Source organism: Erpetoichthys calabaricus, chromosome 6, assembly GCF_900747795.2.
Source record: "Erpetoichthys calabaricus chromosome 6, fErpCal1.3, whole genome shotgun sequence".
Classification (NCBI taxonomy): Eukaryota; Metazoa; Chordata; class Cladistia; order Polypteriformes; family Polypteridae; genus Erpetoichthys; species Erpetoichthys calabaricus.
This window is the reverse complement of record NC_041399.2, coordinates 157122069-157149379: the sequence shown is the minus strand read 5'-3', so window position 1 is coordinate 157149379 and position 27311 is coordinate 157122069. Positions and strand designations below refer to the sequence as shown.

At 35.8% G+C, this 27311-nt stretch overlaps 1 protein-coding gene across 2 annotated transcripts in view; it reads left to right on the top strand.

Moving 5' to 3' along the window:
- The window catches only part of fyco1a (FYVE and coiled-coil domain autophagy adaptor 1a), a 600194-nt gene that overhangs the window by 223996 nt on the left and 348887 nt on the right, over positions 1 to 27311 (top strand). Inside the window, exons 17-19 of one of the 2 annotated variants that reach the window (XR_007935327.1) lie at positions 9154 to 9364; positions 17565 to 17674; positions 19604 to 25654. Coding sequence is in view for 1 of the 2 variants with exons in the window: in XM_028804043.2 (XP_028659876.2) it covers positions 9154 to 9364; positions 17565 to 17674; positions 19604 to 19679 (397 nt within the window). In the remaining variant the exon portion in view is untranslated. Of the gene's footprint in view, positions 1 to 9153; positions 9365 to 17564; positions 17675 to 19603; positions 26209 to 27311 lie in introns of those variants that run through there. The other variant, XM_028804043.2, reaches the window with a different exon arrangement.

The window sequence follows — 27311 nt, the reverse complement described above, 5'->3', positions numbered from 1 at the left end:
GTGCTATATTCAGTTTTATTTCCTCAGTTACATTCATGTGGTACAATGAACTTGCCTCTCCCTTTCTGAGTTGATGGCATTTTTCTCCCTTCTTTTCACAAGAGCAGCGCTGTGGCTGATGCCTGCTCAGAACTGTTTGTTGTACCGGCAATCAAAGATACAATGTCCCGTGACCACTATCAGACTGGAAAAAGGCAGGACCGTAGCAACAGACAGCTTCTTCGCAGCGTTTTCACTTGCTAATAGACTGCTGTAATGCAACACAGCTCTGCTTGGCACCATAAGTAAAATGGGACTTCCATCTGCAGCTAAAGTCACTTCAATACGCGAGCAATTCGCCACGCTAGTGTTTAGATCTGACAGCACCGTGCTGACAGTGTATGCGCCCAAACTTTACACCGGCTGTTACAGACTGAAATCAAAGGCTTCTTCTTTTTGGGCATACACACCCAAAGCAAAGTGACAATGCTCTAGAGAATATATCCTGTATATTGTGTCTTCCTTTATAAAAGGGATTCCTTTATAAAAATCCGAAAAAAAACCCCACCAGCATTCAGCATCATAGAATGAAATAATGGATAAAGTGTGAGGAAAATATCTTACGTGTTTGAAAAAACCCTTCTGTTCAGTAATGTGTTCTGTAAGAAGACTAGTGAAAATAGTTCCATTAAATGTATACCACGGCTAACCAAAAGAGAAAGAAAATGAGGAAGACTTAAGAAATGACTATTCAGAACAATTTTAACAAATAAGCAAAAATAAAAATAAAAAAGGAAAATCAATTCAGTTCAGGTTGTTTTTGTACAACACTCTTCATTCAGAGCAGATGCAGAGCACTGTGACAGTTTCACAGGTAGATACAAATACAAACTTTACAAATTACTAATTACATAATGAGTACAAATAAAGACACAATTTTGTTTAAATAGACAGTTAACAAATCAGTTTGAAACTGATTAACATAAATGTTGTCCAGCAATATCTATTCATTATTTAACAAGTATCCTCAGCAGCAGATCCAAGTACAAGTATACCAAGTCAAAAAAAGTGTTTTACTTTGAATTAAATGTTAATACTGATACACCAATCATAATGCAGTAATCGCTAGAGCCTACCTTCTCATCTTTGATAGCTAAAAGTGAGTTTTCATTTCAAGCTGTATTTCGTCTTAACTGTAGTGATTCTGAAATAAATAAATGAAGAAATACATACATACATAAAGGTTTTTTCAATGTTTTATTAAAAAATGATTAAATGCAGGGAATAACAAGACAAAAAATATTCTCAAAATACTCACCCCAACCCCATCTGTCTATTCTAAAAATTCACTCACCCCAACCCCATCTGTCTATTCCAAAAATTCATTTAGCACCCCCCAACCCTGATGCCTAAACAATTAAGAATTTTAATAATCCAAATTTTATTTATTCTTTATGGTTATATTTTCTCATGTGTTACCTGTTTATAAGGTTGTTAAATTCTTAATTCTTGCAGCTGAGATCAAAAGTAAAGTAATATTTATAAAGAAAGAACACCAATGCTAAAAAGGTAAGTGGTTAGGGAGTTTCCACCTAGAAGTGGTTAAGAGTTTGGCTGCAATGGTGCCTAAAGATAAAGCATTTTTTTGAAAGAGAGATAACGACAGGTAAGACATGTCCAAAAGGAGAAGTTGAGGTGTAAATGAGCACAAAAGACAAATGAAGACTAATGGATCAAGACTTGTGTGAACGTGCCTGTAGCATCCAGGTCACAAAAAGGACATTGTAGTCTTGGAGTCTGGCCCAAAGTACACCATTCTTAAATTAATAAATTAACTTTATTCAATCGTGCAGTATATTAAATCTACTCAAAAATATTGCTTGTAATTTGTTGCCTTATTTTTTTGTAAGTACTTTTAACGCATTATTTTTTACAGTGTATCTGTAATTATAACCATAGTTTACTTGACAATTCATGAAAGTATTCAGTTAAAGTACTACTTCCATCCATCCATTATCCAACCTGCTATATCCTAACGACAGGGTCACGGGGGTCTGCTGGAGCCAATCCCAGCCAACACAGGGCATAAGGCTGGAAACAAATCCTGGGCAGGGCGCCAGCCCACCGCAGGGCGCGCACAAACACACACACACACCAAGCACACACTAGGGATAATTCAGAATCGCCAATGCACCTAACCTGCATGTCTTTGGACTGTGGGGGGAAACCAGAGTACCCGGAGGAAACACACACAGACACAGGGAGAACATGCAAACTCCATGCAGGGAAGACCCGGAAAGCGAACCCAGGTCTGTTTACTGTGAGGCAGCAGCACTAAGTACTACTTCCAGTTGCATGATTTTTCTCAAATTTCATATCTACTTCATATCGCCTTCAACACAATCCAACCTCTGCTCCACAGGGACAGCTGACAGAGATGGGAGTAGATTCATACCTGGTGGCATAGATCGTGGACTATCTTAAAGACAGACCTCAGTATGTGTGTCTTGGGAACTGCACGTCTGACATTGTGGTCAGCAACACAGGAGCGCCACGGGGGACTGTACTTTCTCCGGTCCTGTTCAGCCTGTATACATCGGACTTCCAATACAACTCGGAGTCCTGCCACGTGCAAAAGTTCGCTGACGACACTGCTATTGTGGGCTGCATCAGGAGTGGGCAGGAGGAGCAGTATAGGGACCTAATCAATGACTGTGTTAAATGGTGCGACTCAAACCACCTACACCTGAACACCAGCAAAACCAAGGAGCTGGTGGTGGATTTTAGGAGGCCCAGACCCCTCATGAACCCCGTGATCATCAGAGGTGACTGTGTACAGATGGTGCAGACCTATAAATACCTGGGAGTGCAGCTGGATGATAAATTAGACTGGACTGCCAATACTGATGCTCTGTGTAAGAAAGAACAGAGCCAGTTATACTTCCTTAGAAGGCTGGCGTCCTTCAACATCTGCAATAAGATGCTGCAGATGTTCTATCAGACGGTTGTGGCAAGCGCCCTCTTCTACGTGGTGGTGTGCTGGGGAGGCAGCATTAAGAAGAAAGACGCCTCACGCCTGGACAAACTGGTGAAGAAGGCAGGCTCTATTGTTGGCATGGAGCGGGACAGCTTGACATCTGTGGCAGAGTGACGGGCACTAAGCAGGCTCCTATCAATTATGGAGAATCCACTGCATCCACTAAACAGTGTCAACTCCAGACAGAAGAGCAGCTTCAGCGACAGACTGTAGTCACTGTCCTGCTCCACTGACAGACTGAGAAGATCGTTCCTCCCCCAAACTATGCGACTCTTCAATTCCACCTGGGGGGGTAAACGTTAACATTATACAAAGTTATTGTCTGTTTTTACCTGCATTATTATCAATCTTTAATTTAATATTGTTTTTTGTATCAGTATGCTGCTGCTGGAGTATGTGAATTTCCCCTTGAGATTAATAAAGTATCTATCTATCTATCTATCTATCTATCTATCTATCTATCTATCTATCTATCTATCTATCTATCTATCTATCTATCTATCTATCTATCTATCTATCTATCTATCTATCTATCTATTTTTCAGCATTTCTAATATCCACACAATATTTGTTAGCAGTTTTCAAATGAGATCTTTCCCCTCCTTAGATAAAACTAGTAAGTAGGACTGGACTTTGGATGAGTACAGTGCTGGAGAAGAAAGAGGAATCATACAGCTAATGAAATTGATATGTTGGTGTAATGTTCAATTTGACAGTGGCAACATCAGCTTAAAGAGAAAGATCAGTTTTAAACTAAAATTTCAATTACCTGTTCATTTGTTTGAAGACAGACCAATAATCGTGGAATACAATTAAATTTAATTTGGGGGAAAATGACTACATGTAGATTACAAAATTGTGATGGTTATGTCAGGAGAAAGGTCAGTTGACTTACACTGATAACTAATAGGAAATAGAACAGACTTAGACCAATTGATCTTGTAGTCTGAAACTGTAGTGAATCTATCAAACAGGTACAAGACTGAAGATATATACAGTGCAGCATTGTTTACAAATAAGAGCATTGTCTGCATATAAGAAAATTGAGTGATGGGAATTTTGTATTGTGATTGGAGTGATATAACTTAAAGAGCAAATAGCAGTTTCCAGCAGATAAAGAGAAAGAGCAGACACACAGCAGCCATGTCAGAATTGGTAATGAGTGTAAGGTCCATGATCATTTTTTGCAAAAACGTATTTATTGTAAGATTATCCAAAAGTATGATCAGTTTAATTTGTCAAAAGCTTTTTCAGCCTCAGGAGATAATAGAGCCACAGGAGATTTTATGCCAGAAGACATAATTGTAATACAGTGGAACCTCGGTTTGCGAGCATAATTCGTTCCGGAAACGTGTTCGTAGTCCAAAGCACTCATATATCAAAGTGAATTTCCCCATAAGAAATAATGGAAACTCAGATGATTTGTTCCACAACCCAAAACTATTCATATAAAAATGATTAATACAAAATATAAAGTAAAAGTACATAAAACAAATTAACCTGCACTTTACCTTTGAAAAGAATCATGGCTGGTGTGAATGAGTTTCTAAACTCTTGTGGGATTGCACCCAACGGGACGACACGCAGAAGAGCGTCCCAAAGCAATCGTAGTCTCCCCGTGCTGTAGCAGTTCTCCGTAAGAGCGAATCCGAAAAGATCGCGGACATGCTATAAGCGCCTGCCGTCAATGGGTGATACAAGGAACATTATAAATGTGCAGTGCCCTGCCTGACTGCTGTGTCTGTGTATAAATAACTGCGCTGTTGCTGTTTCAAGCTGAATAAAGCTTGTGTTGCTAAAGTACTGAGACTCAGCTTCGTGTTTTAGGGTGCAAGACGGGGACTTGCACGTCACAGCACACACGCGCGCACACAGTCACAATGCTAATGCTGTAGTAAACACTATACGCTCATACGGATGTTGACTATATGAGTGAGGCACGCCGACTCAGATGGAGAATAGGAGACGATTGCCCACAATCCCGCAGTGAGAAAGAGAGAAGAACCATCAGCTCAGTTGTGATCACATGACGCTCAGCAGACAAACTACTCATATTGCAAGACCTCGCTCGTTTATCAAGTGAAAATTTATTTAAAATTTTTGCTCGTCTTGCAGAACATTCGTAAACCAAGTTACTCGCAAACCGAGGTTCCACTGTATATAGTAATCTGTGTATACATTGTCTAAAAGTGGTCAGGCGTGAATAAAGTTTAATCTGGGTGTGTTAATTTACCAATAACACTAATTTTATAACAATAATTTTAACTTTTTTTCTAACATGAATCAAAATATGTGAATTCTTTCATGTTGAATTCTAATATCTAATAGGACTCTCTATCACTCAAGGATGTTAATTGACAAATGTTCAAAATTTACAATACTGTAAATGTATGTTTACACTGTATACTGTATACATGGGGGAATGTCTCACCTTAAAAGTAAAAGTTTACAGTATTTCACTGAACTTGCCCTTAGGAATATCCATCTTAACAGTTTATTGTAGTCCGCAAGCATACTGGGACTCTACTTGCCTTGGTATCCCATTTGCATTTCAGAAATGACCTGAGGGAAACATTTGCCTTGCTTATTGATGACTACTCTTAGACTTCAAGGTAATAAGTCCAAATATCAATTGAAAAAAATTAATTTTACACTTTGACATCTGATCACAATCTGGCATGGATCTGTGCCTCAGACAGGGAGCAGGCTCCTGTCTCAACATTTTCAAATGTGTTTCAGTAATCTCTGGAATATGTATTTTATGCTCCTCTGGAAAGTTATAAAATGTTGACAAACAGAAAAACAAATTAATCCTTAATTAATGTTTTAAAAACCCATACGCCTTAATAAAGGTTTATATACTAAAATCTACAGCCTAAAAAGTCATATTTCAAAAAACTATGAGTAAGAGTAAAAGAAAAATTCTGAGTACATTTTAGAAATAAGCATGAAAGTGTATTTTTAAAACAACCCTATGTTGCTCTTTCACAGAATCTTTGTTAACCAATGTAATCAGACTTGCTCTAGAATTAAACATTAGCTAGCAATTTTACATTGGTATTGATTAATAAGTGTTGGTAGTTCTGGCATGAGAAAGGGTGTTTATCCTGCTTGAGCATTAGTGAAACTTCTGCAGTAGTAAGTCCCAAAACGTCAATAGAAGCTCTCACAGTATACTGTCAATTCCAGGACAATTTGCATTTTCTCAGAAAATGGGGAGCATTACACAGTTCTTGAGCTGTACTCTGTGCACCCAGGAGTTCTGCTTCTGTCTTAGAGAGATGCAATAAATAGACTGTAGATAAAAATGAGTTAATGGATTGATGGGAGACATTTTCCTGAGCAGAAAACAATGTGGTACAGAAAGAGGCCAATTCTACATTGATTTGCTTATGACCTGCTGTGATCTGACCATTATACTCTTTTAACTCAAATATGTTCAAGGGAATTTAATTTTTTCACAGCTGCAAAGCTAAAAGCTGACTGGGCAAAGCTGTATAACAATGAGCATGATTGTTATGCATCTAAAATTCAAACATTTTTATTAGCAGTGCGTTTATCTGAGCCTTGACAGCTGAAATGTATGCACAGAGGTTACTGTTACGTTTAAGAGCACAAGAAAGTTCTGACTCTATTTTTTTTTTTTTAATTTTAATTAAAAGCAAATAACAATCAAATCAAACTTAACAAAACCAAAATTCCACCCCCACCCAAAAGAAAGAAAGAGAGGAGAGCCAGCCAACAAAGCAAAGCTTTAAAGCAACAAGGAATGTTTTCCCCGATGTAGAAGCTTATTCTAAAATGTTATTGATTAGATCCTGCTATATTTTAAGAAAGTTTTGACGAGATCCTCTGAGTGAGAATTTGATTTTTTTCCAATTTAAGATAGTATAGGATATCATTTACCCACTGACTTTAAAGGTGGTAGATTGGGATTCTTCCAGTTCAGCAAAATAAGTCTAAGTGCTAGTAGTGAGGTAAAGGCAATTACGATTTATTTGTCCTTCTCCATTTTAAGCCCATCTGAGACTACACCGAACACAGCTATTAATGAGTTAGGAATGATTGTGACACCAAGGCTATCTGATAGGCATTTGAAGATTTTTGTCCAAAACAATGTTAATTTGAGGCTGGAGCTAGATTACAGTGTTCAGCAGTTGAGCATTGAGCTGGAAACATTTCGGATAATTTTAGTCAGAATGAATGCACTAAATAGAAATGTTATGTGAAAGTTCCTTTCCCCATTTTGCCCTGGCATATTTGAAAGGAAAGGACTTTGAAATGTTTTTATAAATTTTCGAGATGCTATCAGAGTCTTCAAGACTGATCAATATTTCTTCTGGAATAGAAAGGTGAAAGGTGTGGAAAATTGTGCAGGTTCAGTTCAGCAATGTTTATAGCTTGAAATAGTAGAAAAATTGTGCTGATGAGAAGTTAAATTTGAAGCTTAAATGCTCGTAGGATGCAAAAACATTATCGATATACAAGTCTCTATAAATGTTTCAATCCCAGATATTTTCCAAGCATTTAATACTGTGTATGTTTGAGGGGGTAGAAATACTTGGTTGTCATGTAGAGGTTCAACAGATAAGAGCTTCTCTGTATTAAAGTGCTTCCTACATTAGTGCCTTATTCTGAGTGAATGAAGGGCAATTGGATTATAAGTGTATTGATGATAGCAAAATGAACCCCCCAACATCCATCCATCCATCCATTTTCCAACCCGCTGAATCCGAACACAGGGTCACGGGGGTCTGCTGGAGCCCATCCCAGCCAACACAGGGCACAAGGCAGGAACCAATCCCGGGCAGGGTGCCAACCCACCGCAGGACACACACAAACACACCCACACACCAAGCATACACCAGGGCCAATTTAGAATCGCCAATCCACCTAACCTGCATGTCTTCGGACTGTGGGAGGAAACCGGAGCGCCCGGAGGAAACCCACGCAGACACGGGGAGAACATGCAAACTCCACGCAGGGAGGACCTGGGAAGCGAACCCGGGTCCCCAGGTCACCCAACTGCGAGGCAGCAGCGCTACCCACTGCGCCACCGTGCCGCCAACCCCCCAACAGTGGTGTATAAAAGGTTAAAGTTGAGGTATCTTGAAAATACAGTCCCAATACAATAAATCTCAGGAATGATACTAAATAGTTCTAATGGATACTGAGATAATGTATAATAGTACATTCCCGATACAATAAATGAAGGATATGAAGTTAAAAAAACACCTTTTAAATAGATAGTTACTGTGTAGTTGCCCAGAATTACACATTCAGTATTCATTGAAAGAGATTGCAATATAATAATCTAGAAAGAAATTCAAGGAGGAATGAAGTATGTTTCACAAATATTCTATTTATAAATATTAATACATTTTTTTATTCTTGATTTTTTCCCATCCAAAATTTTATTGTTTGTGTCTCTACATTACCGGGTCAGATTTAGATGTTTAGAGCGCCAGCTTCTCAGCACAAGAGCACCCTTTTGCCTGTCAGCAAAATCCAGTGGAGCACCCTTGTTCAATTTTATCAAGGACACCCTCCGTTCAAGCAGACTAGTGACTGTGATTTTTGTGATCACTTGTGAGGAGGAAAGTGCTATTGTGAGGCATGTTATCACAGGGTTTTACCATATTTGTGCTTTATAATTTAATGCAAAGCGTGTATAGTCTATTGTCTATTTGCTTTTGAATGAATAATGCTATAAACCTATTATAGCAGCATAGAGTTGCTTCTTCTCCACATTGAGAGGAACCAAGTAAAGTGATTTGGTCCCTTAGAGATGGTAATACTTTGATAGCTCCAAAAGAAGGTGTACAGGATGTGGCACATTAAGATAAAACTCAAGAGACTGTTAAGGAATTATATTTCTCATCTGGCCTAATAATGCACGCAAGTTCCTCCAGAATCAGTTAGACATATGGTAGCTTGTGGTAAGAAAATGAGGTGCAAACAGATAGCAATCTGTTACAATCATTTCTGTTACTTGTAAAGACCATCTTTTAAAATTCCTTCAGTCAGACTGCAATGCAGTTACATCTTCATATCTGACACTTATCGGCTTGTAATTTCACTGAAACATTTTTAACATTATGACAAAACTGACTAAATCTAACTTTCATTTCATATAGGTACAAGATCCCCATGAATGTTGAAGATATATCACGTTTTGGAGATGGCAACAGAGAGCTTTTTATTAAGTCTAGCTGTTACAGCATCATTCCTATTATTGTCAATGAATCTGGAACCACAATCAGCTGGGTGTTTTCATCTGAACCAAAAAGCATCTCCTTTAGTGTAGTCTATCAAGAATCTTTGGAAGCTCCTGTGGAAAAAAGTAAGGTAAGATACAGCCTTAAAAATGTCTACAATCAAACATTGTTTATTTTCATTTAACTTACTGTGCTGTAAAGTCAAGACCACATTTTTTATCTTTTGTGTTGCTATTCCAATTTTATAAGAAATAATTACACAAGTAAAACATAGTCACTTATTTTGTTTATCGTTCTGTATAAGCAGTTCTAAAATGAGATTAAAGGAATGAGTAGTCTCTTTTCATTTATAAAATTTCTTCATTTTAAAAATACCATTAACAGTATCAAGGCAAATAACTTGGCTGTAACTATTTATAATTAATATACAGTAAGTGCATTTAAAATTACATTCTAGCTACTTTATTCCATGTCTTCTGTTAACATTCATTGTTTGCTGCTTTAAAGCAAAGTGGAGTCATTAATGTGATTTCTTATAATGTTAACTAATTTAATAGTAGTTTAGATGTAATTTTGGTTTCAGCAGTAGTGCCCATATATTGCTGATTAAAACCAGTTGTTTAATTTAAGATATACTGCAATTTTCTACTTTTATATCCATTTACTTTTTTCTGGTTCAGATTATGGAGCCAAATGATATCCTGATGACAGCAGCAGCAGCAGCTGCCATAGAGGGTGCAATTGAACAGAGTTATTGGACAGAGATTCTGTCATCTAGGATGAAAAATATTAATCAGTTATGTGCAATAGAGGTGTACCATTTATATGAATGAACATGAATTGTCAATGCACAGTGGAAGATAATAAAAAAAAAAGTTATAGAATATTGCCTAAAGACATTTTGGATTGTATACCACAATATTGCAGTTTCATTTTCAGTCATTGTAGGATCCTGAGCAAATTTAACTTCACATTGAAAAAAAACATCAATTAAGTAACACAGTATAAATGAATTTTCTAAACTCACTGTGACTATTTCTAATTAGAGGACTTGTTCTTTCCTTAAAATATTGTTTTGAATCTCTTTCAATTAACTCTCCCAAGGAGCTCCTAGAATCTTTTTAAAATGAAATATTTAACAATCATTCATTCTCGAAAGTCTTTTCAATTAGTCAAGGCATTTTTCTCTATATTACATTAAATATCTTACACTGTCAGAGACAAATTCAGCTTTTTATTAAAGCTCACTTGCAACATATTTAAATTTCTCATGGATCTACCTTTGATTTGAATCCCATTAATAGGCACTGCTCGTGTGGAATTTGAACATTCTGCCTGTGTCTGTATGTTTTCTTCTGGATGTTCCCATTTTCTTTCCACATCCCCAAAAAAGTGCTGCTTAAATGGATTGGTGACACTGCTAGAATTTGGTGTGTATGTGAATAGGCCCTGTGATGAAATGGTGCCCCACTCAGGGATGTTTCCTGCCTCTTGGCCAGTGCAACAAGAATAGGCACATGTTTCCTATGATTGATAGTTGGATTAGTTGGGAATGAGAATATCATGTTATACTTTATGCTTTAATTAAAAAAAAAAAAAATTGTTTGCATTTATATAGCGCTTTTCTCACTACTCAAAGCGCTCAGCAATTGCAGGTTAAGGGCCTTGCTGAAGGGCCCAACAGAGCAGAATCCCTTTTGGCATTTACGGGATTTGAACCGGCAACCTTCTGATTGCCAGTGCAGATCCCTAGCCTCAGAGTCACCACTCCACCACTCTGTAATTTATAATGTGAAGAGGCTGTAAACCTGCATTTGTTGTGGATTGTCTGAGAAGAACAGCATGTTGTAAGTATTTTACATCAATGCATTTGTTGATAACAGACTTGATTTAAGATGTTAAATCATTACTTTTTTTTGTTTAAATGAATATATCTGCCTAGATGCCTTTCTAGTTAAAACTGGCATATAATTGTGTGTGATCTGTTTTTGTTTGCATTGCACTGTGCTTCAAAAGTAAACTAATAAGTTTGCATTCTTAGCAGCTGATCAGCTTTCTTACAGGAGAATTGGGTCCTAAAACTTCTACAGAAATATATACTGCTAAGTTCTACACTATTGTATATACTGTTGTTGTTGTTATTGGTGTAAATGACACAATGTGCTGAAATCTGGTGGCACTAAGTTACAGTACTTTATTTTTGTTTGTTGCCACTGATCACACTTTAATAGTTTGTGATTGTTTAATTGGAAACTTCTTCACTGATGATCAAGTTATTGCCAAACACTGTTAGCCAACAGAGACATCTTGTGGAAATAATTGGAAATTCATAAAATGCAGCATAGATGGTTTTGACCAGTTCTCCTCAGTCCAAACAATGTGCTTCTCAGCAAAATCTAGTGTATCTTTTTTCTTCTTCATGCTGATGAGAGGCTTGGTTGCTGTCTTTTTTTTGTGATGTGGGTTAGTTTTTACTGATAAAGTATGATTGCAATATGGCTATTCTATTATTGGACAAGCAGTGAATTTCTAATTTTGATTGCCAGTGTACATTACAATAATCTGAACAAAATATAACTCTTTACTTAAGTAAAAGCTGAGGCTAAAAGCAAGTAGATGCGTTTGTTTTGGTTTTTTTTCTTTTTTGTTTTTTTTTGTGTGTTTTTTGCAAAACTAAAAGTATGTGATTATTTTAAGATTGCTGTGTCTATTTTTTGGTGATTACATAAAAAACTGAATTGTTTAATACTACCATCCTTTTAGTATGCTACTTTGTATTCATTCTTGTTTACTTAGTGACTCTGAAACAGTACATCTTGTAAGCCTTAACCATACATCCAAAAGAGACACTCTCTCTTAAAAATATGAGAGTTCCAGAGCCTATTCAGGAGATGCAAGGATGGAACTCACCATGGCATATTTGTCAGAGAAAATTTCTATTATTTAATTTTACTTCTGTTGTCTTAATATATACAATTATATTATGACTTGTTATTGTCTTTTTAGTAGCTTAGAAACAAAAACATCAAATCCGATGAAAAAGGAGGCAACACAAGCACAAAAGCGTGTAAAATCCTAAAAAATATTGAAACGGATTTCAAACTATAATATGTTCAAATAACAAGCATTTGCATGTAAAATTCTGTATGCAGTGCTTTTGCAAAAGCTGCATTTCAGGGTGTTGAGCGTGTCATATTGAGGTGTGTGGGTAAGAGCTGGATGAGCTTGATGCAGCATTTATTGTTACAGTATCACACAACAATGAAAATGCTTGTAAATGCAGCTAAAGGTTTTACTAGCTCTAAACAACCCTTTCTGCTCAACCCTGGCAGATTAGCCGTTCATGTTTATTACAGATTTGTTGTGTATGGGTTAATATCTGATGCTTGCAAGATATGATATGCATTAGCATTGTTTCTGCTTTTTTGGAATACATCATTCATTTTGAAATACATTATGTGCCTTGTGCTACAGTCATATGAAAAAGTTTGGGAACCCCTCTTAATTCTTTGGATTTTTGTTTATCATTGGCTAAGCTTTCAAAGTAGCAACTTCCTTTTAATATATGACATGCCTTATGGAAACTGTAGTATTTCAGCAGTGATATTAAGTTTATTGGATTAACAGAAAATATGCAATATGCATCATAAGAAAATTAGACAGGTGCATAAATTTGGGCACCCCAACCGAGATATTACATCAATACTTAGTTGAGCCTCCTTTTGCAAATATAACAGGCTCTTGACGCCTCCTATAGCCTTTGATGAGTGTCTGGATTCTGGAGGGAGGTATTTTTGACTATTCTTCCATACAAAATCTCTCCAGTTCAGTTAAATTTGATGGCTGCCGAGCATGGACAGCCTGCTTCAAATCATCCCATAGATTTTTGATGATATTCAAGTCAGGGGACTGTGACGGCCATTCCAGAAGATTGTACTTCTCCCTCTGCATGAATTTGTAGATTTCGAAATGTGTTTTGGGTCATTGTCTTGTTGGAATATCCAACCCCTGCGTAACTTCAACATTGTGACTGGTGCTTGAACATTATCCTGAAGAATTTGTTGATATTGGGTTGAATTCATTTGACCCTCGACTTTAACAAGGGCCCCAGTCCCTGAACTAGCCATACAGCCCCACAGCATGATGGAACTTCCACCAAATTTGATAGTAGGTAGCAGGTGTTTTTGTTGGAATGCGGTGTTCTTCTTCCGTCATGCAAAGCACTTTTTGTTATGACCAAATAACTCAATTTTTGTCTCATCAGTCCAAAGTACTTAGTTCCAAAATGAATCTGGCTTGTCTAAATGAGCATTTGCATACAACAAGCGACTCTGTTTGTGGTGTGAGTGCAGAAAGGGCTTCTTTCTCATCACCCTGCCATACAGATGTTCTTTGTGCAAATTGCGCTGAATTGTAGAACCATTCTCACAATCCTCCGCACATGCTGCTCCTGTATTTTTCTTGGCCTGCCAGATCTGGGTTTAACAGCAACCATGCCTGTGGCCTTCCATTTCCTGATTACATTCCTTATAGTTGAAACTGACAATTTAAACCTCTGAGATAGCTTTTTGTAGCCTTCCCCTAAACCATGATACTGAACAATGTTTGTTGTCAGATCTTTTGAGAGTTGCTTTGAGGATCCCATGCTGTCACTCTATAGAGGAGAGTCAAAGGGAAGCACAACTTGCAATTGACCAACTTAAATACCTTTTCTCATGATTAGACACAACTGTCTATGAACTTCAAGGCTTAACGAGCTAATCCAACCAATTTGGTGTTGCAAGTAATCAGTATTAAGCAGTTACATGCATTCAAATCAACAAAATTACAAGGGTACCCAAATTTTTTGCACAGCCAGTTTTTCACATTTGATTTAATTTCATACAACTAAATACTGCTTCACTAAGAATCTTTGTTCGGAAAACACCCCAGTACTCAGATGTTCCTAAGAAATGAAAGACTTATCTTTTTTGTTGAAAGTAAATTATTATGTAGGCTGAGAGGGGTTCCCAAACTTTTTCATATGACTGTAAGAAGCATATATTTCTCTTTCTGAAGTTATACCTTGAAAAGTTTACTCCTGTTAACCTGATATCCAAGTACTAATGTTAAGTCACTTTTATTCATAATCTATGTGTTTTCAATTCATTATGCATTTAAACAACTTGAAACCATTCAAATAATCTGAAAATGAATCAGGCAGCTAGTTAATTGTGACTCAGCTGCCTAACTAATATTATTGTTAAAAGTAAACACACCTGATATGAAAAAGTAAAGTTCGTTGTCTTGCTGTTGGAACAGAGTGTGAGATATGATGTTAGGATTCATCTATTAACCTAAAAAAGACCACTTCCTTTTGAGTCAGAAGTTAAATGTTGTCTGTATAATCTCAGTAGTTGCAGTGTTATTTTTAGCCTCGGACTCCAAAACAATTTACAAATTGAAATTTAATTTATGTTTGCTAACTTAATGTTGCGAAAGCTTAAACATGTAGCTTAGCTCTAAGAAAAGGTCTGAGGTACCCTGGATTGAATTTTGGCATCTACTAATATTCTTTCAAAAGTATAAAATGAAAAACTTTAATCAAAATTTGAGTAATTAATTGTTAGCCTCTTAAATTACATATCTGGAACAATTTTGAATGTTGTAACATGAGTCAACATTGGATGTACAGCGGGGAAAATAAGTATGGAACTCGTCTATGTTTTTCTCAATAAATATATTTCTAATGGGGCTATTGACATGAAATTTTCACCAGATGTCAGTAACAACACAAGTAATTCAAACATAGAAAGAAAGCAGAACAAATAAGTCCATAAATTAAGTTATGTGTAATAAAGTGGAATGATACAGGGAATAGATATTGAACACGCTTAATGAAATTTATTTAATACTTTCTAGAAAAGACTTTGTTGGTAATGACAGATATTTGGCATTATATCTGGTGACTTCTTATGCATATATTTTTCTGTATAACATCCTCTTGCACAATCTGTTTTCCACAATGAGAGATCACACTGCATGCTAAGCAGAAAAATTGTAGTTATGAGGTAGCAACTCTAATCATTATGTACCCCTATTGACAAGCCATCCATGTAGTAAAAAAAGTCAGCAGTATACAGTAGGTATCATTTTTCCCCAGGGAAATCATCATCATCATAAAATGTTATAACATGTAAATGAAATATCTAAAATCAGATTTTGTGGGTAGTTTCTGTTTCTGTTACATTTATTACTATGTTTTTATTTCTGTACTGTGTACATATGTGATTTAAGTCACCTACCTCTGCTCTATGTACCCAACTCAGAATATGATCAATTTAATAAGTACTGCTGTATGAGTCAGTATTTAAATTAACTATTATGGGTCTACAAATTATTAAAGTGTAATTCTGCAGCAGAGCATCATCCAATCACATTATTTTATACACCGTTGTCTTCAAATAATTTTGTGAGCAGTGGTTAAATAGTTAAAGTCATATCCTCTCAATAAATTAAACCAGTCTGTACTTGATGAGATTTTTTCAAGCAGTATGTATTGTACATATTGAAACAAAGTTCTCAGAAATGTTGTATATACAGAACAGGGGGAACTGGGTCCTAGGGCTTATCCTGGCAGCACTAGGTACAAGGCAGGGGACAGCCCTAAACAGGGTGCCAGCCAATTTCAGGGCCTGCACATGCATGTGCAGTCACACAAGGACAATGTAGAAGCACTACTTTAAGTAACCTGCACAACTTTAAAGTTGTGGAAGGAAAACCCACACAGATACATAGCATGGGGAAACAGTGCTAATCACTGCACCACCATAGTGCTCCTAAGAATTTAAGTGTAAATTCTGTCACATGATGAGCAACATTCCATAACTACATTGTCTTTTTGCAGATAAAATGAGTTTCACAGTAATTTTTTAGACTTTTATGGCTTTACATTATATCTTTGGCATGCTCTCGTTAGGATCCTTTTCGAAGTTTCTGCATTTAATACTTCATTAGGATCCCTTTCAATGTTTTGGCATTTTAAATATTTTGTATAGTGCATTATATACTGTAGTTTCAGCATAACCTCTCTTACCATGTGCTCTGTACATCAATACCTGTGTATGCATCTTAAATACAGTATGCTTTTTTATTTTTTATAGGAAAATTACAGTGAGGCTTTATCATCTACCCTATTGAAGTATATACCAACTTTTGTATTTATTATAATACTGTACTATTTTCCTCCCAGGGTCATAATATCTGCCAAGCTACTACAACAACAACAACAACATTTATTTATATAGCACATTTTCATACAAAAAGTAGCTCAAAGTGCTTTACATAATGGAGAGAAGAAAAATAAAAGACAAAATAAGAAGTTAAAATAAGACAACATTAATTAACATAGAAAGGAGTAAGGTCCGATGGCCAGGGTGGACAGAAAAAACAAAAACAAAAAAAACTCCAGAAGGCTGGAGAAAAAAATAAAATCTGTAGGGGTTCCAGGCCACGAGACCGCCCAGTCCCCTTTGGGCATTCTACCTAACATAAATGAAATAGTCCTCTTTGTAGTTTGGGTTTACTACATTTTTCTATGAATTTATTTTATCAATGTAGTAGTAATAAATACTATACACTTTCTCTCTTCTTTTTTTTATGCTTTTTTTTTGTTTTGTAATACCTCTTGTTAAGTTACATATTCATAGATGTATTCAGACACTTGGACTCTAACCTTACTCTTCTTTTTATACATTTGCATGTATTGTTTAATTGTTCTCTTCATTACAGTAATTATGAATTTTTGTAAATATAAGATGTCGTATACACTAAAAAAGACATGTATAGAACACAATGCAAATATAAATGTAATAGAGTCATTTAAGCAAATGCTGTATTGCTGCAACCCTTATAGCTTTAAAACAAGTTTCATTGTCTTCAGAAACTTTCCCACAAGATGCACTGTCTGCATTGTGGCCTGATTTTTTTCAGTCTTAGTGAAATCTGTAATCATTTTAAGCTGAGATTTAAGATGTGGAGTCATTCTGAAACTGAAATTTCTGTATTTGGTCATGAGCTTCATTTGCAAAAACAACAATATGGGTAAACAACATATAAAGTAGTTTTTACTAATTATCACTGTGGTGAACATTTCATAGTAAAGCCAAAAGTAAATAAGCAAGTACATAATGCTAGACTGAATGGAAGATCTGTACATGTAGCAGGAATGTTGTGTATCATAAGAAAAACTTTTTGTATTGCTGTTAGGGTATAAGAGTACTGAGCAACAGAGTGTTATATTGTAGTTAAGAAAAAGAAAAATGTGCCAATATTTTTCTGTTCAATTACAGGTTTTAATCCCACTAACTCGATGCAATGCCCATAAAGAAACCATACAAGGCCAGCTAAAAGTGAGAAATCCTGGTGCTTATCTTCTTATTTTTGATAACTCATTTTCCAGGTAATATTTACATTTAAATTATTGCAATTTAAAATCAGCAAAATGGAGTGCTTTATGTTTAGCTTCCTGCTCATCTCTTCTTCAAAGATAACCTTTATTTGTAGAAGGGATGTGGTTTGTTAGTGCTTAGCATGCTATACCAGCATACACAAGCCTCAATGTTTAAAGGAAAATAAGGACTCTATTAATAATTGATTTTTATATCAGATAAGGACTTCATAATGAACACTATTGCAAAGCATCTTACAGAAAAATTAACAACATAATTGAAGATGAATTACACAGAGGTGACCTGAATGTGAATAGTCAATGATCTTCTGTAAATTCATGTAAATTGTGTTTTCTTTCCCAATATATATGTATAAATATATAACTAAATTATGGTCACCCACTGGTCATTCTTATATAGTGTGTGTTATGTTTAAAAACAGAGTAGAAATGTGCGTTCTCTCCTGATATCCATGTAAGAGCCTCATTCTCCTACAGCTTTTCACTTATTGTCTTTTTTTCAATGTTTCCAGCAGTTAAGCTTGCATCAGCACTTACCTATAATACAGCTTACAGCTGTTAGCAGCTCATTTTAAAAGTCAGTATCCAACCTGTTATTATAACCATTGTCTTCAATAAAATCCAGTTTTTGATCTCAGTTAACTTTTTTTCGTGAAGTCAGTCTGACAAATTAGTTTATTTGCAGTGAAAATTCTACTCCTTCTAATTCTGCCTCTTATTCTTCAATCGTCTTTCCACTTATTGGCTCTGACCACAGTGTATCTGGATCTAGAGTGCGTTCTGAGATACTTCTAATGCCTTTGTACTTCTGTCAGTTTAGTTTCAGATCATGCTTAAACAAAATAAACTGTGTCAGTCTTAAATACATTTGGTAGCAAATGCAAAATCAAAAATGTTAAAGATTAGTACACAGACCAGCATTATGCTATTGATTTTTCTCTACTTACTAAACTATAATTCTGTCTCATCAACGCTTACTGCTTTATTTTGTATATAATGATAAAGGCATTTCCTGCTTCAGTTTAACAGTAGAGTGACAGGCAATTATATGTTTGATAATTAAATCATAGCTAACAATAACTAAGATGGCACAAATGGAAAGTTATAGTCTGGATGCATTTAATTCTTAAATAAAATGTTTTTTTCATTTACCTATAATTGACTAATGACTCTGATATAATGTTACAGAGTTAAAGACTATTGAAGAATGGAGCGTGAGATCGACAGGCGGATCGGTGCGGCATCCGCAGTAATGCGGGCGTTGCATCGGTCTGTCGTGGTGAAAAAGGAGCTGAGCCGCAAGGCGAAGCTCTCAATTTACCAGTCGATCTATGTTCCTACCCTCACCTATGGTCATGAGCTATGGGTAGTGACCGAAAGAACGAGATCGCGAATACAAGCGGCTGAAATGAGTTTCCTCCGCAGGGTGTCTGGGCTTTCCCTTAAAGATAGGGTGAGAAGCTCAGTCATCCGGGAGGGGCTCAGAGTAGAGCCGCTGCTCCTCCGCATCGAGAGGAGTCAGATGAGGTGGCTCGGGCATCTGATCAGGATGCCTCCTGGACGCCTCCCTGGTGAGGTGTTCCGGGCACGTCCAACCGGGAGGAGGCCCCGGGGAAGACCCAGGACACGCTGGAGGGACTATGTCTCTCGACTGGCCTGGGAACGCCTTGGGATTCTCCCGGAAGAGCTAGAAGAAGTGGCCGGGGAGAGGGAAGTCTGGGCATCTCTGCTCAAGCTGCTGCCCCCGCGACCCGACCTCGGATAAGCGGGAGACAATGGATGGATGGATGGATGGATATTAAAAATCTGTCATATATGCCATTTTTTAGTTTTGTTTTGAAGTACAAATTAATTTCAAAACTGTAAAGTGGAATTAAAAGTCTAGAGGTAAAGTACATTTCTTTTCTTTTCCTTTTCAAGGTTTGTCTCCAAAAAGGTTTTTTACCACCTGGCGATTGAGAAGCCTATAATCTATGATGGAAGCGATTCTCCATAAAGTAACACCAGTTTGTATGCTGATTATTAGTTTACACTTTTTAAAGTTCTGAGTGTGTTTAGAGTGAAAGTGAAGTGCATAAAATATTATCTATATTTAGAGTCTAGATTAAGTGATAGTTTTTAAGGTTGGTGTTTATTTATGCAAAGCATTTACTGTTATGATATTTAGTAATCATTTAAACTTTTTCAATTGAGAGTAAAATTGTGCACCTGAGTGCTGTAAATTTTTAAAGGTGTTTTTAAAAGTAGATACTAACCCACACTTTATATATTTATATAGATTTTTTTCAACCAAAAATAAACTGCACTTTTTAAGAATGTATAAATATGAAAACTACCAAACATAGACATACAATGAAATATATGTAGTAATTTATAATACTTCAAAATCTGCATTGGGCTTAATTATGCTATAGCAGACAAGATTGTATTTCCATTTTGAGTTTATCAAAAAGAGAATACATTTTTAGAATCACCTTTATTTTATCCTTGTTCTCCTCCAAAATTATTCAACAGTTATGTTGAACTGTTAGGGTCTTGCATGAATACTATAAAGTCCTCCTCTCAGTTAAAATTTTCCCATTAGGTTAATTTACTGAGGTTGTTAAGCAAGCCCAGACTAATAATATGTGGATTATTTTAAGAAAAGTGTTCCTAAGTTTGATGTTTAGAAATATGTTAACTTAAGTTCAATTGCATAACAGCTTTTCATTAATTTATATTATATGTTTAAAAAACAGAATACTTAGAAGACTGCATTCTTATACCACTGAATGTTGGGACACTATTAAAATAGACATTTACTTTTGAATAGTTAAGGTTAAATAAAGTATTTTAGTGCAAAATCTTCAACATATATGATTAACTGAATAATAAATTATTTATCACTCATTTACACATGTGCTAGAGACTAAACAAAACTGACTGCAGCATTTTTGTCTGAAGCAACATACAGAAATCTTTAACTTTATTTTTGTCCAGAGCTGAAAATCAGACTGTTCTCTTTTTCTTCTTCCATTTCTGGTGTAACACTAAAAACCACATTGTCTTGGCATTGCATTTCCCATTCATCTGTTTAACTCAGTTTTGGTGCTCAGAGAGTATCCCAGCAGCACTGGGTTCAGAACAGGGGCTAATCACCATGAACATTCATGTATTCAGCAACACTCACTCACTAGAGAACAGGAAAACAATTGACTTAATATGCTGCAGAAAAACTGAATAAAGTTAAAAAATACATGCAGACACAGGGAGAATGTGCACACTCCGGACATACACTGACTGGGTCAGGATTTGAATTCAGTACCCTGTGGATGTAAAGCAACACTGCTACCTCAGCAGCAGCCCACTGCACAATGTTCCATTTTCATTTTATTAAAAAAGTATCCTCTATACAAGCCAATCAATAAGTTCCTTTTGTAAACACAACTTTTATCAGTTTTAATTGATACAAAAATTTCATTTTAGGCACTGCTCTGAATGTTTTTTGTTGATACTTCAAACAGTCCTTACTAAATAGGCAACTTTTACAGTTTATGAGAAATAAACCTTTATTGTGAAGTTAAAGAATAGTTTTATTTTACCACTACTGCTTGATGCAAATATAGGTAACTGGAGTGGATATCCAATATCATTTAACATAGTTAATTTTTATCTAATTGGTGATCATCATATTTTCCAGCATCACCTTTTTAAAAAAAATCAAAAATCAGTGTAAGTATATTCCTTCATTCATTTAAAAAATAAAATGGGTGACTTATCTCCATTGTAATATGAAATATAAAGAAAAAGGTAAAGAATAATTGTACTTTGAAAATAAAGAAAATATTATGCTTGTTGAAAAACACTTCCCTGTTTTGTTTAATTGACTTTATAATTTTAGAACCCCTCTATTTGATTTGTCTATTGGTATTACATATAAGGAGTACAGTACACCCCCAAAATTCGCAGGGGTTACGTTCCTGGAGCACCCGCGAATTGTGAAAAACCGCGAATTTTGGATGTGGTTAAAAAATGCCTATTTTTATAGTTTAAACCCTAAATATGCCCCCAAAACACTTGAATTTAATTTCAAACTCAGCTTAATACATTACGTAAAAATAAAGAGTGTAAAGATAAACCTGTATACTGTACTGCCATGTCTCCCGCAGTGCTAGAATGTAAAATACAGATGTTACCGCTATATGTACTGTAATTCATGCAAGCGCGTTTTCATTGCCAGAAGCCTTAGACGGTGCAGCTTGTTTCGGTGGCATCTTGGTGCTTTAACCGTTAAACTGCCACATACTTGGGGGTTAATGCATCCCTGGACGCCAAATACCTTTTTGCTGCACTTTAGGTAAATGTCACAATCAACAAAGAAAAAGTGAAATTTTAATGGAACACATTTTTTTTCATGCAAAGAGCATCACAATTACTGCAACACTGATCATTTTACACACTGCTAATGAACTGTAAAAACTATTTAAAAAAACTACTGGAACAATATGTACAAAGTGCAACTGACACCATGGATGTAATGATGCACTGAGCCAACTGCACTTAAACTGGCTGCACGAAAGCACACAGAGGTAAGCGGTGATGCTTGCAGGCTAGTCTTAGTGCAGCTTGGGTCACATAATTGCACACAAACACAGGAGATTGTAGAGACAGGAACTTTATTCAAACACTTCAAACAAACATGTCTCTTTCAGAAGTAAAAGGTGCTCAGCATGCAATTAGTTAACGATTAAACAATAGACAAATATCATAGTAGCAGAGAATGTCTGGGGGAGGAGAGAGAAACAAAGCAATCAGCCAAAAAGGACAGGAATGTTCAGACTTTTAAGTAATCGTAGTGTTGTGCGAGAAGCCGCAATCCAGAAGACGGTGATTTATTTATTTTTATGGTGGAGATTCCAGCCTTGACCCAACGCCCACATTCACAAACAGAGACAAAAACAAAACAAACCGGTAATCAAACAGCAAATAAAGAATGTAATGAAAACAAATGAAATAAGAAAACAACAATACCACCCCTGTTCCCCTTACGGAGATTACACATTAAATACAACAAAGCACAAAAAAACACACACAGTAAATCATGAAAAACGGCAATGGATGAAATGTAATGATGAAAATAGATAGTCCAGAGATCCGCACGTTGGATGGGAATGTACAGATAGTCCTACCAGTAGTTCCTGAAATGGTGAAGACAGGTGGACGGGTTCAGGAGCGCTCCTTTCTTTGCAGGATGGCCATGAATCCACTTACAGTCCTCATGTACACAGGCTGACAATCCAGACGCACGAAACGATCCAGGACAAAATGAATAAGTACAGGTAACCCAACAGAAGGCAGACAGACAGGAACTTGAAACACAAATTACAAAAACTTTTTTTTAAAAGCCGTGCTGACATCCTTTGACCTCAGCAGCCCCAGCACCCTTAGTAGAAGACCAGTCAGAGCCACTGCAGGGACTGCTGGGAGTTGCAGTTTCAAATTCTATTGGCTACTTTCACCATCCCGGTTTTCTCTACAGCTGCTTCCTGTTCTCTCTACAGTACAGTATTGCCACGAAAAAAGCCATAAAAATTGGGGAAGATATTTGCGTTTTCCGCTAACATTTATTAGTTAGGTTCTAAGGAAAAATCCGCGAATGACTGAGGTCGCGAACTTAGAACCGTGACTTTGTGGGGGTCTACTGTACTACATATAAAGAGTAAAGTGTTTTTCTTTATATTATTCATTTCAATGGAAATTTTCAATTTTTAGATTGTCTTATACTGTCTTTAAGATATATTTATATGTATACAGTATATATTAGGGCTGTCAAAGGTAAAGAATTATCAGATGCGATTAAATTCAAAGGTATAACATTTTATATTTCCTTAATTGCATTTAGCATGTTCACTGTTTGACACCCCTTTGCTGTCTAAGCAAATGGTTTTCAAACTGGGGTCCACTGCCCTGGCAAGGTTGAAATTATTTTAAAAACTCAATTCCAACTTTAAAGTTTGTCTTTTAATTGCCTAGTTTTTAAATAAATATATAGGCAACATAAACTGTTCATCAATTGTTACATAAACGTTTATTAGTGTAGTTATACACAATAGCAGCAGTCCTTCTATCAGGTGGCATGTGAGGAAACTAACACACAAACAAAAAAGAACAAAAACGGTTTAAAAAAGGGACTGTAAAAGACCGTTGGTTATACAGAGGCCGACCCCAAATTGCCATGCTCAGCAGCACTTCAGTTCCACAGCTCAATCTTATTGTCCTCCTGCTGTGAGACTACACTAATATCTTGACCATCCCCTTTCTCCTGTTCTGTGTTCACCACCTACTCACGTTAACTTCAAGGGAACAGCTCCATTTGGCTTCTACACCTCTTTTCCATGCACCAGGATCAATGGATTCCCATGAAAGAGAGTGTCTCAGGTAATTGCTGTCTTTCTCACTCTAAACGCTCGCACATGCAGGCTGCACAAGCATGTCTGTGCCTTTCTCTTATGTGGCCAGTCCTGCAGCATTACAAGATTTTTAGTTACTAAAATATGCAAATCTTACATTGCATTATAGTGTTATTAATATTAATGGACAGCGGAAAGCCTTTGCTTCAGACAGCTACCAATGTTTGGTAGCCCTCATTCTTTCTTTAAAAATAAATATAGGAATTGGCTGAATTTAGAAGCAGAACTGTGCTTAAAGTTATCAAAACTGGAACCCAACATTGATATAAGGGTCCTATAAAACTTAAAGACACCCAACTGTCACAGTTGACTTTTGAGTTATTTTCCTCTTCTTTGACTGAAAGTCATGTGTAACTTTATTTTTTTCATTCTTTTGATCTGAATTCATTCTTTTGTAAATTAAAAATATTGAAATGTAAGGGTTTCTGTTTTATATTCTTTATGAATCCATGTCACTGTTGTTACATGAAAATAATTGATTTAAAAGCATTTGATGCACATAAGAAAAACTAAAATCCATACACAACCACACAAAAAATTATCTGTAATCCCCAAATGCGATATTAGGAGTAGTGGTGGGAGTTAACAAATCTAGTCTAGTAAGAGTTCAGTACTTAACAATTTAAGACTGAAAAAAAATGGTAGAACTTCTAAATATTTAATTTTCTGGAGGTGAAATGCCAAAAAAGGTTTAAAACCACTGGCCTAGAGATATCATGTGGTGTGTAATCAAATTAGGTGTCAATAGTCTGTAGTAGATGAGCATTTGATCTGATTAATAGGTCTACTCTTATACAAAAGAACACAGTTTGATTAATGTTAGCAGTGATCAAGATCAAGATTGTGCTGTGCACAACAGCATTGGCTTTATATAAATGGGGGCTCCGACTAGATGGTAAAACATTTTGGGGACCTCATCTTAAAAGTTTGGGAACTCCTAATCTAGACTATTCCATTAACTATGTCTTAGAATAACAACATTAATGATAGTTACTTTTAATTTAAAACTCTTCCAGATGGTTCAAAGGACAACATTGTCACAACTTGTAAACATAGTGCAGGTAAATTTAAATATGACAGAAGTACAACATACTTGGCTTATCACATAAGAGTAAAACATGCATTATGTTAAAAACTCGTATGATAGGCGGCAAAATCTGTGGCAGTCGATAATTCATGAATGTACAACTTACCTTATTTCCATGAATGAAGCACAATTTAGAGTATTAACTGCTATTTATTACAGAATGGATCTCATCAGACTGCATGCCACTAAATATAGTTGATGATTCAAGACTTGAGAAACATCATTCAGTACGGTCTGACAATTCTTTCATGGGACAGTTGTGTCACATATCAAGGATTTATAAATGAAAGGCACAAGTCTTTGCAGTTTCACCAGCTAAGACATTCTACATTAGTGCCATTCAAGGGGAGTGCTGGACATTGCTGAACTACCTTGGTTAAACACACAATTAATCAATCGACATTATGCAATTGATTGCAATTAAAAATTTTAAAGGTTCAACAGCCCTATATATATATATATATATATATATATATATATATATATATATATATATATATATATATATATATATATATATATGTAGTTCTAAACACTATAATGTAGCAATGACTTTACAACTTAACTTAATATACAGTGCTGCTTTAGTTTGGGAAGTGTTTTTCCTGTTTTTAAACGGTAATTTTTGATATTACTTAAAATCGTTTTAGAGGTTTGGTACAGAGTTTGTATTGTAAATATGCTGTAAACATATTGCCATTATTCTAAACAATATTTAAAAAAATGTCTATGCAATATTGCACATAATGTATAAGTAAAAACTATATTAAGCAGGGCCAAAACTATTTAACTAAAGAAATTATGTATATTTTTTATTGAGGGGTTTGCATTTGTTCCATTAATTTTGTAAGTAGCATGTCAATATTGAGAGTGTAAACTGTTTCCTCACTGCCTATGCAAACAGTGTTGTTCCTTCAATGAGCTGTTTTGGCTTTATTTGTTTTCTTTAGCAAGAATCATAATAAAGAAAATGCTGACTATTGTGTTTCGCTTTGTTCTTGCAGTGTGTTTATTACACTAGATTGTGTGTCATACCAGTATTATATATGTTTTTTATCCATCAATTGTTTCTGTAATAAATCTGCTCAATCATTGATAAAAATGTTTGTTTTGCAGAGATAAAAGTACTAACTTGTACAAGAAACCATCAAAGAACGTTTTGTAAGCTAAAAGCAAGTGAGCAACTAATTACAAAACAATCTACTTGGCAAAGTTTGGTCACAAAATCAGTTAATGTTCACATCACCTTTTGATTTTCAATGGCCAAAACCAAAACGTTTTTACTCTCTAAATCCTTTCCTTACAACTCATATCTTACAGACATGGCATATATCTAGCAGCTTTGTCTTTGTCTAGGTCTTACAAGTGCATTATATACTGTAGTTTTAAGATTATTATTATAAGTTTTATAAGATTCCATAGGAGGAAGTGCTGCTGGACCAGGAAGCAGGTACACCTAGAGTGCTTCCGGGTGCCCATGCAGTACTTCTGCCACACCAGGAAGTGCTGCAGGAAGGTCATCAGGGAGCACCTGGAGCACATCCAGGTGCATTATAAAAGGGGCCGCCTCATTCTATTCAGGTAACTGGAGTCGGGTGGCAGAGGACAGAGCTTGAGAAGGAGGGAGTGGATGTGGCAGAAAAAACAGTAAAAGTAAAAGACTGAGTAATTGTAAATTGTTTTATCTGATTGGTGCACTGTGTGAGGTGCTGTAAAGAAAAGAACTGAAAATAAAAGGCGTGACTTTTGTCAGTGTGCCTCTTGTGTCTGTCTGTGTCGGGTTGAGTGGCTGCTACACCCTCTTATCATTGTCACTATATATATATGGTATATATTTTTTTTTTTGGTTCAGTAGAAAACTGCCTTTCAGTAAAACAGCATCTCTCCAAATTTATCTAATGCTGACTGTCTTCCAACACAGTAGTACTAGACAGACTCTTATCATTGTCACTATATATATATATATATACTGTAATGTATGTATATATATATATATATATATATATATATATATATATATATATATATATATATATATATATATATATATATATATATGGTATTTTTTTTTTTTTGGTTCAGTAGAAAACTG